The sequence below is a fragment of the Phacochoerus africanus genome, chromosome 15 (assembly GCF_016906955.1).
Source record: "Phacochoerus africanus isolate WHEZ1 chromosome 15, ROS_Pafr_v1, whole genome shotgun sequence".
In the NCBI taxonomy this organism is placed as follows: domain Eukaryota; kingdom Metazoa; phylum Chordata; class Mammalia; order Artiodactyla; family Suidae; genus Phacochoerus; species Phacochoerus africanus.
In genome coordinates, this window is record NC_062558.1 from 100,360,280 (window position 1) to 100,373,067 (window position 12,788).

Consider the following 12,788-nt stretch of genomic DNA (forward strand, 5'->3'; position numbering starts at 1 on the left):
CACCTTCCCATGGAGAAAGGTAGTCAATGAATGAATACTTAGATCTTCAGTGTCTGTCTGAAAGCTGGCAGTCTTCCAAAAATAAAATTAGGTGTGAAAGAGAAGTTCCAACCCCTGTCTCCTTAAGATAACACTTCTCCAGTCTTTTCACAGAAGGAAGAGCAAAGTTGTAATGGGCACTGTGGCCTTTGGGCATTCTTCTTGGTTCTTTTGCCCTTTACTGTCTATTGATCTGTTTGTGACATTGTGCAAAGAGTTAAGGTACAGAGGCGGGTGTGAGGCCTTATGACTGCTCTCAAGGTACTTGTCACTAACCATAGCTTCTCCTTCTGAACTTCTGCTTCTCCCAGACATTTGAGTTAAGAGAGTTGCCCTTAACTTGGAGCCCTAAGGTATAGGCCATAAGCCTTATCAATTTGAGCCTCTTACTTTTTCTCCTCAGGGCCCATCCGGGCTGCCAAACACACAGCTGTCCTAAGGGAATGCTTTGGGGGCTGGACTAAAATAAGTCCCTGGGCTACCACTGCCCATTTCCGAGGCTGGCCTTGCTTACTCAACTTTGTGAGTAGGAGCAGTGCCTCAGCTGGCCCATTTGCAACATGAAGAAAATACTGTGAGTTCCAAAGGAATGAATGCATGTGAACCCCTTAGTCCCACAGCTGCGCCTCACCATTTCATCGTTGTCATAGATGATGACGCGGGGGTAGAAGGAGGCTGACAGCCTGGGTTTTAGTCCCCTCTCTTGGAACATGACCCTGAGGAAGTCTGAAAGCCTCAACCACTTCCTGGGAGAAAGTAAGACTCAATGCCTGTAGCGCGGGCACAGAAGGCTTAAGGCAGAGGTCAGTGGAGAGCAGAGTGAGAACCAAAAATGTTATCTGCTGCTGTTATTACGGCAGATGAAAACAAGCTGGGCATCGGTGCCCACTGAGGACCTTGCCGACAAACCAGGCGGATTCAGGCAGGTCGCAGAGGAAGGAAACCCTCCTTGGAGATGCGTGGGGGTAGGGTGGGAGGTGGGGGACGCTCTGGCAGCCGCCGGGAGTGGGAAGGGGGAGGGCGAACTTGACCTCCAGCTGAGCGCGGGGCGTGTCGCCCCGTCCCTCTCGGCTGTAAAGTCCAGTCTCTGACACGGGCTGGCGGATCCGCTCCCGCGAGTTGGGGGCCGGGCCCGGGACCCCGCCCAGGCGGCGGCCGGGTCCCCTGGGCCGGGCGCTGCTGGCGGAGCAGACGGGGCGGAGAGGAACGCGGCGGGAGGAGGAGTAGGAGGAGGGGGCCGGTCAAGGGAAGTGCGACGTGTCTGTGGAGCCTTTTTATACCTCCTTCCCGGGAGTCCGGCAGCAGCTGCTGCCTACACCGCTGCCGCCGCCACCGAGTGTCCTAGCGTCTACGCTCCCAGGAGCTGGCTCCGAGTTCCAGCGCGCCGGGCACCGCCGCAGCCAGCCAGCATGTCCGAGGTCAAGAAACAGAAGACGGTAGGCTTCGAGTCGCCTGCCTTCCTCCTCCCCTCCGAGCGCCGGCGCCGACCCCCGACCCCGGGGACGCTTGGATCCCATCCTCTCCGGGAGGAGGCGAGCAGCCAGGGCGCAGAGGCTGGGGCGCCGGGAGGAGGAGGAGGGAAGCAGGAGGGCGAGGAGAGGCTGGGATTCCCGGGGGAGCCCTCGCCGGGCACTCCCTCTCCGCCCTGCGCCTCTTGGGGTCGTCACGGCCAGGATAGACCTCCGGAGCTGGCAACGTGGGTCCCCATCAAGAGAGAGGACCAGAGAGGAAATTTCCTTTCTTCCCCTAAGAGCTTTTTCAGACCCGCCTTTTCCAGCTCCGCGCGTGTCCAGCGGGTGGTAGGCTGACCGAACTCCTGTCCTGCCAGGTCGCTGGGCACACGTCAGCGATAGTCATTAGGATTTGGTCCATGGAACTTCCTTGGGGTGGACATCAATGACAGACTTTCATAGAGGAAACACAACTCTCTAGACGAAAGGGAGGAAATTGCATTTCTACACTGGCAGGGTACTAGCTTAATTCAGCTCCCTGTTGGGATCCGGTGGCATCTCAAGTTCAGTCATGGGTGGGGGCTCTCCTCAGCTTGGTGGAGTGATATGAGGGGAATGTTTTGAGGAGGCTTAGTTTTATCCATCATTAATCTGGGCATCGCCTTAATGGGAAATAGAGGAATTATTGAAAAGTTCCTTTCCCACTTAGCGATAGGGGCTCCTATAATTTTGCATCTTTAAAGATGGCAGCAGTGACCATAGACTCTTAAGTGGAAGGAGCCTTGTAGACAGCATCTGGGTCACACCAGGGTGGTCCACAAGCCTTGTTTATATCCCAGCCGGGAGTCTGACTGCTGAACACTCATCTTTAACTACCACACTGCAAGCCTCAGATGATTATAGTGGTCACTAAATGGGCTGACCTCTCTCAAACAGTTCGACTTGTACTTAGCACATAGTAGGTGGTCAATCAATGTTTATCACAATTATAATGTAATACTTATTACTGAAATACCTTCGAGGTTTATTTGTGACAGGCAGAGGGAGAGATGAAAATAAAACTGTTGGAGAAGGGCAATCCAGGGGCCTGGCAGGAGCTAGAAGTGTGGGCGTGAGCAGCATGGAAAAGAGGATGGGGGCCCTGTGGTTTCAGGAGTCCACACTGGACCCACAGGAACAGCCAGGAGAAAGGCAGCATCAATTTGAGAAGGGAGGATGGTGGGGGTCCACTTGCCTTTTATAGGAGTAATTTTAAAGTGGGGAGACGCTCAGTATTATATTTTAAAATATAGTTAAGTGAAAATCACTTGGGTTTTATTCCTATTTAATTTTATTAATTTCTGTAAAATTCTAAATGGTATCTTCTGAGTGAGAAACTACTGTGACACTTAGTAGCTTTTTATATCAGTGGGATTTTGAATTCTTACCTCCCTGCTTGCATCAAGAATTACTTCCCAGTTCTGATGAAGTTGCTTTGTCAAGCACTAGTATTGAAGGGGCAGGTGGTCTTTCCCCTTCGTGTATCTCAAAAAGAACCGGTGAAGTGAAGGGTTTAAGAACAGGGGCTTTACACACTGATTGTGGCAACTGCACTGACAGAGGGAGCGAGAAATTTGAGGGCCACAGAGTTTGGTTTTTGTATTTACACATTTGGGATCTTCTTTTTTTCTTTTTAGTTTGGGGGTGTGTGTGTGTTCTGCACAGGATTAAATTAACAACTGAAACAGCCAGCAGGACTTGGAACTTTTGTTTAGCCAACAGTTATAATCTAGGGCACCAGCACAAGTTCCCCAAAGGGCCAGATAGATCCTATTGGGTAAAGCAAGCCAGCTCTAAGTGCATATAAAATCTCTCAAGCTTTAAATGTTAACTCAAAAATATGTTTTGAAACCTTGCAAGTCAGAACAAAATCTATCCCCATGTGTGACCTCTGAACTAATCAATTATTTGAGAAGTGAATCTTTTTTTTTTTAGGGCTGTACCCGCAGCATATAGAGGTTCCCAGACTAGGGGTCCAGTCGGAGCTAGGGCTGCCGGCCCACGACAGAGCCACAGCAACATCAGATCCAAGCCATGTCTTTGACCTACATCACAGCTCACAGCAACACTGGATCCTTAACCCACTGAGCGAGGTCAGGGATCGAACCCGCAACCTCATGGTTCCAAGTTGGATTCGTTTCTGATGCGCCATGATGGGAACTCCTGAGAAGGGGATTTTTTTTTTTTTTTTTTGTCATTTTAGGGCCGCACCCAGGGCACATGGAAGTTCCCCGGCTAGGGGTCCAATAGGAGCTGCAGCTGCTGGCCTCTGCCACAGCCATAGCAATGCCGATCCTTAACCCACTGAGGGAGGCCAGGGATCAAACCCATGTCCTCATGGGTACTAGAGGGTTTCGTTAACCACTGAGCCATGATGGGAATTCCCCCTGAGAAGTGAATCTTGCTGATCTAGGAAACTATCCTGGAAGTGAGGTTCAGCTGATCTTTTCAGGGACTTGCAGAAATCTTTACATTATTTTCTCTCTTGTCAGCAGAGGATTGTCAGTTCACATGGCAGTCACTGCAGTAACTCCAAATATTTGTTGAGCCCCTACTGTGTGCCAGGCAGTATACTGAGGTGAATATATCTTTCCCAGGACTTTTTTGGCCACAGTCTCTGGACGAATATAGCCTTTCAGTTCAGGCTACTCTAAGAAGAGTAAGTAGTTGTGGTTTAAATATGAAAATGTGGGATGATTTTCTTACAGCTTGAGAAAAGAAAAAAGAAGAGAAATGTTCTTTTATAAGGGAAGGTAGCACATTCCTCCTGTGTTAGGCATCCTTACCATGGAAACCAAAGACAGCTACGTGTCCCAGCCCACCCTCTCATCCTTGATTTACCTCCAACCCTGGCCACCTCTTGGCACACACACAGATCCTAGGAGAGGAAAGCAGGCAGACCACAGGCAGAGAACTGGAGAGAAAGGCAAACGCCTGGTCCTGTGCATGAGTGTGTGTGTGTGTGTGTGTGTGTGTGTGTGTGTGTGTCTTTTTAGGGCCACACCCACAGCATATGGAAGTTCCCAGGCTAGGGGTTGAATCAGAGCTGCAGCTACTGGCCTACACCACAGCCACAGCAACCCAGGATCCGAACCTCCTCTTCGACCTACACCACAACTCACGACAACCCTGGATCCTTAACCTGATGGATGAAGCCAGGGATTGAACCCGAGTCCTTATGGTTACTAGTCGGGTTTGTTACCATTGAGCCACGACCGGACCTCCATGGTTCTTGCATCATTTCCTGGGTTAACATTTTTCAAGGCCTACAGACAATGTTATTATATTATTGGTTGGAGAAAACCAATCTAAAACAGTCCACTGAGATATTAAAATATTTTCCAAAGGATCCAACAAGCCAGTGGTTGGGAGAGAATAAAGGGGTATTGAAAAGTTAAAGCTCTCTGTCAGTGTAAGTGATTATCCACATTTTTATTATTTTTAAAATTTTGTACATTATTTTCCGGCAAGTAACTACTTTGAAAACTATTTGAAGATGCTGCATAAGGCTAGACATAAATTTTCAGATGAGTAACCATTGGAAGGAAGGAGAAACAAGCATTTCCTAGAGGCCAGGCCCTTAGTTGTGCTTCATTTCATCTCATCCTCACTAGCAGCCTTCGCCCCCGGAAAACTGAGCCTCGTCACTAGGGGAGGGGAAATGCCAGGGGCAAGTCAGGATTTAAAATCAAGTTTGCCCAACTTTGAAGCTGAAGCTCTTGCTTCCAATGTTTCTCTGTTTAAGGATATAACCTGTCTGGTCCATAGATTTCCTCATCTGTAATGACTTACCCCTTATAATTGCTATGAAGAGTAAATAATGCCTAAAAATTGTCTTGCTTAGTTTCAGGGCCAGAGTAAGGCCTCATATTCAGTCACTATTGATCTTATGTTTATTGCTCTGTACTGTCGTGGTTTGACGAAAAAGGAGAGGAAAGCACAGGTCAGAGCATTCCAGAGGTTCAGTAAATGACAACCATCAGAATACTTAATAAGAGCAAACAAATACAGAAGTATAGAGGCAGTGGTTTGAATTCTAATTGCGAAAAGCTGAATAGAAGACAAAGGTCAATAATTAGTTCGGACTTATGAGAATAACCCAAATAATCAGCAAGATTTTGCCAACAACCTTGGCCAAGAAAGGCAATCTGTGTGTAAGTAAATATTGGACTAACTTCTCTCCACCCTTCCTCTCCACCCTTCAACTGTTTCCAGATCTACCTTAAAATTAATGTTATCCAATTCATGCTGTTATTCAATGATCATCTCTTTGGACTTTTACCATTAAAGATAAATATAGTTAACTCTGCATTTTATATCTGAGATAGTTATCTTTGTCTTTTAATGCTTTTCTCTCAATGCACATGGCTCAGTGGTTTGCTTAGGGGATAATTAGGCTTAACTAGAACATAGAAGCTCTAGGGAATAAGAGTATGAGAAAGGAATCAGTGATGTCAATTTCAGTCCTAGGAGGTTACTGTTTATTTCAAAATCTATCACTAAATAGTAATGGACACTCATTAGTATTTGTGTTTGGAAATTTTTGGAAAACACAAACTAAAAGTAAATAAACATATGGAGTTCGTGTAATGGCTCAGCTGAAATGAATCTGAGTAGCATCCATGAGGACACAGCTTTGATCCCTGACCCCGCTCAGTGGATTAAGGATTTGGCATTGCCATGAGCTATGGTGTAGGTTGAACACGTGGCTCGGATCTGACATGGCTGTGACTGTGCGGCTACAATTCTGATTGGACTCCTAGCCTGGGAACGTCCATATTGCCGTGGGTATGGCCCTAAAAAGCACACACACACACACACCACAAAGGAAATAAATGTACATATACTGGCATTTCAACTAACCTCTCGTCCCCCGGGTGATTTGCCCATATGACAGCTGGAATGGCATGTATACTCAGCAACCTTGCATAGAGCCTGGCAAGAAGTAGATGCTCAACAAATATTTGTTGCATAAATGGCAACAGAATTCATCAGAGGATGAATTTGTTTTTAGAATCCTTATTCTTCATAGGTTTTCCCCACTCCCCTTTTATCTGTCTGTTCTCATGTGCTTGCTGATTTTTGCCTGGATATTTGTTATTACCACTGAAAAATTACCTGTAGGGGTTCTTTGAGGCCTAGGATGAATGGCCTTCCCCCCACCCAGAGGATTTGCTTTTGTTTGTTCCAGGTGCCTGGCGGCACTACTAGCCTGGGACCACTTGAACCTAAATTTACCACTTAAAGTTTTTTTTTAGACCACCCAGGTGATGTGAATTTGAGTTGCAGTCTTGCACACAAGGATCAGCTTGTGAATGCAAGTTCTTATGTACACTTTCAATGTCAAGGCAACTGTCCTTGCAGTCTCTTGGAGTGGGAGGTCGGTTCATTCTGGTTCACTCTTATTTTTAGTGGGTGACTCTTCAGAACCACAGCTTAGTGTGACAAAGACCTTTTTATTCTTCCCACCTGGAAATGTCTGGGCTTTGATTTCTTTTCACCTCCCCTGTGAGGCTGTCAAAATCCATGCAAATCTGCCTCTCTGAGGACAGACCGTGCCTCTCTGCTTGCTTACCTCTTAGATTCCTGCTTTCCCGAGATTCTGGCCTGGTAGTTCCTTACTGTCTTGTCAGTTATTTGATGTTTCTTTTATTTTTTATTTTTTTTTGCCATTTCTTGGGCCGCTCCCGCGGCATATGAGGTTCCCAGGCTAGGGGTCGAATCAGAGGTGTAGCCGCCGGCCTACGCCAGAGCCACAGCAACACAGGATCCGAGCCGCGTCTGCAACCTACACCACAGCTCACGGCAACGCCGGATCGTTAACCCACTGAGCAAGGGCAGGGATCGAACCCGCAACCTCATGGTTCCTAGTCAGATTCGTTAACCACTGCGCCACCACGGGAACTCCTGATGTTTCTAATTAGATTATATTATAACTTGCATTTTAAAATTTGTTTTTATGGAAGGATTGGACTGTATAACCTAGACCATCATTGTTGGAAACAAAAAAATCTCTGACTTTTCTCCATTGCTATGTATCATTAACACTTCATATCATACCTTTCTCTTACTATACCTATAACATTCTTATAAAGGGAGTACTTTAAGAACGAGTAAACTTAAATCAGCTGGCTAGTCAGAAATATTTAAAATTTTTGTTCCCCTGCAAAGTGCTAAGCTTTGGGCCTAGGGTGGGGGGGAGGGGAGCTGGGGCCCTGGTGCTCACCTTGTTGTGGCCTCTGCCTGTCCAGGCATCCTTAGAGACTCTCCTTGTTCTGTCTCATCCTTAGTGTTGGTCCAGTTCAAGTTCATTCCTATCTGAAAGCCCCTTTAGTTTCAGCACCTCTCCTTGCTTCTTCCTTGAGGTCACTGTGCTGCTCCAGCATAACTCTGGGGAAAACTTGGTGATGCTCTCTCAGATCCATGACATTTCTCCACTCCTCCCAGGAGGGTGGAAACTGTGCTCCTGCTCTGCTGTGACCAGGCTGGGACTTTGAGGCACTCTAGGGGCTTCTGGAGTCCATCCCTGCCTCCTCTCCCCTGGGGCCTGTCAAGGGTCAGAAGCACACCCAGTGCCCCCTGCTTTCAGAGTCCCCAAAGCTGTTTGACTCCTCTCACCCCAAGCTCAGTACCAGGCACAGAATAGAACTCTCTTTCTCAGACTAACCCTGGCACCTGAGCTCCCTTTGCTTCTAATAAATATTAAATAGAGCTTTTCAGGAAGGTTCATTAACATTAATGTTGGATTGGTTACAAATGTGGTCTTCTTGTTCCTTTTTCCTGCCTTTTGATCAAATAATTTTTTTTCAATTTAGAATACATTGGCACACAAGATAGAAATTTTTCTTCTGTCTGCAAAAGAGCCATTGTATTAAAACTTGAAACCTAACTTGCCTCTGATAACACGTGGTGTGTAAAGTGAGTTCCATCAGTTGGCTGGTGTGACTTCCTTTAAAATCTTATCAACTCTTTCTGCATTTCACATTTACTCCTGAGGTTGACTTTGCTATAACCGGTATTGCGAAAACATGACTGCAACGTAAGAGTGACAAACTCAATCTGTATAGCAGCAGGTATTAATTGTTGGCAAAAAAATGTGACCTATTATAAAGCTTTTTTTAAAGTAATTACATAAGTGAATTAAATGATGAGTTATTAAATTTCTATTCTAGGTTAATATTTGCTTTAAATGTCTAATTAACATCTTATATGTTTTATTATGAAAAATATGGATGTTATCCACCAAGTATCGATGTTCAGTCTAATATTACGATTACTTTTTTTTTCTTTTTAATGTATGTTGGGTGTGGGCTTGAAAAATTATTTGCAGACTTTGCTTAGAGACTTCAACCACCTACAGTAAAGTCTGGGATTTTATCCTCATTATCTCATTCATCTCTATCTTCCCCAATCATTTACTTATGGATAATTCCTGCTTTTTCAACTTCTAGCAAAGTCAGCCACTCAAGAGGTTGGTGATGATTTTTTTTTAATATACACTTCCTACTATTAAAAAATCTGAATTGACTTTTTGGTCCTCTGCTGGTGATCCCATTGTATATTATTTTGTTTTTCTTTAAGGACTCTAAAAACCTTTCCATTTTTAGTTCCTGTCAGATCCTTACTTATATATTTGTTCACTCCATTCACTTAGTAAATACTTATTGAATGACCGAACCAGGACCTGTGCTTGCCATAATTTGCTATAGCTACCAAAGCCTTATATTTGTTGTAGTTTTTTTAATCCAAATACTGTCTTTAATCTACTCTAACACTGTCTTTAAACTATCCTAAACATAGCATTTACTTTTTCTAATTGCAACACCCACCCACAACTTTTATATTCTTTCATGCTTCTGCACAGTCAGTATTTCAGTGGCTTTGGGCCAAAAGCAATAAAATTCCCAACTGATTTTTTTCATACATTTTTTAAAAAATCCTTTTTTTTTCCTCCTAAATTAAAATGTTAAATTACTTTTTATTCAGGCTGTTCCTACTTCTAAAATGTATTCAAATGTATTTTTTTTTTTTAAAGAGCCATAGCATTTTCCTCCAGGAAGGAAAATCAAGAGCTTCTCTTCAAGCTGATACACAATTTTAAGAGCTTTGCTAAGGCCCACGACCATCTTCCACACCAGCTGGTTGATGATATCACCACTGAGCTGGCACTCTGATCACGCACTTACAGTCCTAGCCCTTTTCTCTTTATTGCATGCCCTTTGAAAGAGGCCCTATCCATTTTCTATAGTTTTGTTTTCGCTTTTACTTACTCGGAAATGTTTTCCATGAATTAAAAAGCAAACAAACAAAAACCACACAGGGAGTTCCCATTGTGGTGCTGCAGAAACGAATCTAAGAACCATGAGGTTGCGGGTTTGATCCCTGGCCTCGCTCAGTGGGGTAAGGATCCAGCGTTGCCGTGAGCTGTGGTATAGATCACAGACGAGGCTCAGATCTGGCGTTGCTGTGGCCATGGTGTAGGCTGGCAGTTACAGCTCTGATTAGACCCCTAGCCGGGGAACCTCACTGTGCCGTGGGGGCAGCCCTAAAGGGACAAAAAAATTAAAATTTAAAAATTAAAAAAAAACCCACAAAACAAAAAACTTCCCAAATTGGTTATCAGTGAGTCACGATTACACTTTGATTTAGATTTAGCATCTTGTTTCCATATTCTGGAGATAAAAAATACAGACCAAAGAGCAGTGTTTGAAAAATGTAACTTTACCATATGGGCCAGCCTGTTTCTCTTGAGAAAATTCAACCCATACCACCCCCACCAACTCCCCAACCTCCTCACTCTTCCTTAAGCCTTCAATAGTTTAATCATTTTATCAAAAAAAGAAAAAAAGATAGCAATGATTGCATAGGTGTGCCATACAGATAAAACTATTAGGCAAAAGTTGGGCAAGTTCAGTTATACATTAAAGCCTCTGCTCTTTTAGTTCTCAGAATTTCCAGTTTTATCTCTAAATCCATTCCTTTCCATTGTTTCCTAAGTTCCTGAAGTACTGTGAGGTTGATTACAATACTTGTGTGGTTCTGCCAACCAAATCTACCTAAATTGCTGAGTCCCAATAGAGTCTTCCCCTAAATTACCTGAATAAGCACAGCTCTTGGGCCATTGTGTCACTAATGCAACAATGTTTTGGGTAGTTACTAAAAAATGAAATCAAAAATTTTGCATTCATCCATTGTGTTTAAATCAGCCATATGACTAAGAATAGATCTAATAAAACCTAGGTATTTAAATTCTGACTGTGGGATTTGCATATTTATCAAGAGTTTTGATTTTTAGAGCATGCGTTGTTAGAAAATTCCTACTCTGTTGCGACTTGTTTATTATCTGCATTGAGCACTTATGATGTGGCAAGCACTGTTCCAGAGGTTGCCTGTGCATTAACTCATTTAGTCCTCACCATCTCCTGGAGCAAGTTTGTGAACAAAGAGTCAGGAGGGAACTCATTTAACCGAAATAATTCTTAAGAGAGTTACCCATAGGAGAATCTAAAATCTTATTAGCGCCTCTGTAGTTAATAAGCTGTTTATTTCATAGAGGGAATCAGACCATGGCCAGTAGCAAACACAGCTGGCTTAGGCAACTGGTAATATATTACTGCTTCATTTGTAAAATATTTTGGCAGCTGCCTACTGCTAATATCTCAAGATAATAATAATGAATTCTATTTAGAGACATTCTCCAGCATTTTAAAATAAAAGAATAAATGGCATACACTAGCTAATGCATGTTACTTTTTTCATCACACACATTTCTTTCCTTATGGTGACATAAAGGGAATAATTGGAAAATAAATTTTTTTGTGCCCAGACTCAACAATTAGGAGTAATAGTTGTTTTTTTTTTTTATCACTTCACTTTACCACTATGTCATTATTCAGCAAGTAGTGAACAGAATAATTTGTTTTCACTAAAGCTGCTAACACTTGAGCCAAGTTGTAACTATGATTTGTAGATGATAAAAGGAAACCAGGCCACCCATGTATTTTTCACAAAATAAAAACTTGACCTAACTGGAAGTCAAGGCTTAAGGATGCTGGCACTCACTGGGGACCAATGAGGGGTGCCTGGAAATTGTGAGATTGCAAATGGCACTTCCTATGGTGTTTGAAAGAAACATTTTGGGGAGATGTCTCATTCTATCATTATAGGTCGGGAAAGTCTAACTTTTCAGCAATCCTGGGCCATAGCCTCAGTGACATAAATCCCCAAATGCATGTTTTCATGGTGTGAGACACCTTGGATATAAAAGTCTGCCAAAAGGATGTGTAGTCTCTACATTAGCCACTTCAGTGAATGGAAACATACAGGTTATCATAAACACTTGTTTCTTCCATTTTCTTCTGAGTGTTGAGGCTCTGGCTTAATAAGCCTTTTAAACATCACACTCTGAGACTCATTCTTGATTATGTTGATTAAGGTACCTTGTTGATCCAACTAGGTTCCCTAAATAGGGGAAGGGAACAAGCACTTATTCAAGGACTTTCCATCCAGTATCTCTTCTTCTCCTTACAGTAACCCATGAAGTAGCTGAGGTTCTTATCCCCAATTTATAGTTGAGAACAGTAAGGCTCATGGAGGTTAAATAACTTGCTATAAGATGCACAACTGTAAGTGGCAGAGCTGAAACTGACTACCTCCTAAGTACCAATGCTATGTTTTCGATCATTCTTTTTTTTCTGTCCATTAATGTAACAGATGTCATGGATACCACAACTGTCAGAATGAAGATTATTCTGATTGTTAAAACAGACATTCAAAGTTTGTCTTTGTGGGAGTTCCCATTGTGGCACAGCAGAAACAAACCGGACTAGCATCCATGAGGATGCGGGTTTGATCCCTGTCCTCGTTCAGTGGGTTAAGGACCTGGCGTTGCCATGAGCTGTGGTGTAGGTTGCAGATATGACTTGGAACTGGCGTTGCTGTGGCTGTGGTATAGGCCAGTAGCTGTAGCTCCAATTCCCTAGCCTGGGAACTTCCATATACTGCAGGTGTGCAGCCCTAAAAAGACACACACACACACACACACACACACACACACACACACAACCTCCACACATTGTCCTTGTGGATGCCGATTAATGCAGTGAAGAAGCTGAAAAGATGATGTGGTCATTTTTAAAGTGATTTTCTTCAGGGGCTTTTTGGAATGTTGTATATAATCTTTAGAATATGTGGACTTTAGCAGATGCTGTTAAAAGGCAATAAATGTTCGTTTGGATGAGGCTCTGCAGCCAGTTATAG

The 12,788-nt window shown here is 43.7% G+C and overlaps 1 protein-coding gene across 2 annotated transcripts in view; it reads left to right on the plus strand.

The window, feature by feature from the left end:
• Positions 1–1,097: 1,097 nt before the first annotated feature.
• Positions 1,098–12,788, plus strand: part of PAPSS2 (3'-phosphoadenosine 5'-phosphosulfate synthase 2) — a 90,323-nt gene continuing 78,632 nt past the window's right edge. Inside the window, exon 1 of one of the 2 annotated variants that reach the window (XM_047762400.1) lies at positions 1,098–1,475. In XM_047762400.1, coding sequence (XP_047618356.1) covers positions 1,449–1,475 — 27 coding nt within the window. In that variant the 5' untranslated portion in view covers positions 1,098–1,448. The remainder of the gene's footprint in view (positions 1,476–12,788) is intronic. The other variant, XM_047762402.1, reaches the window with a different exon arrangement.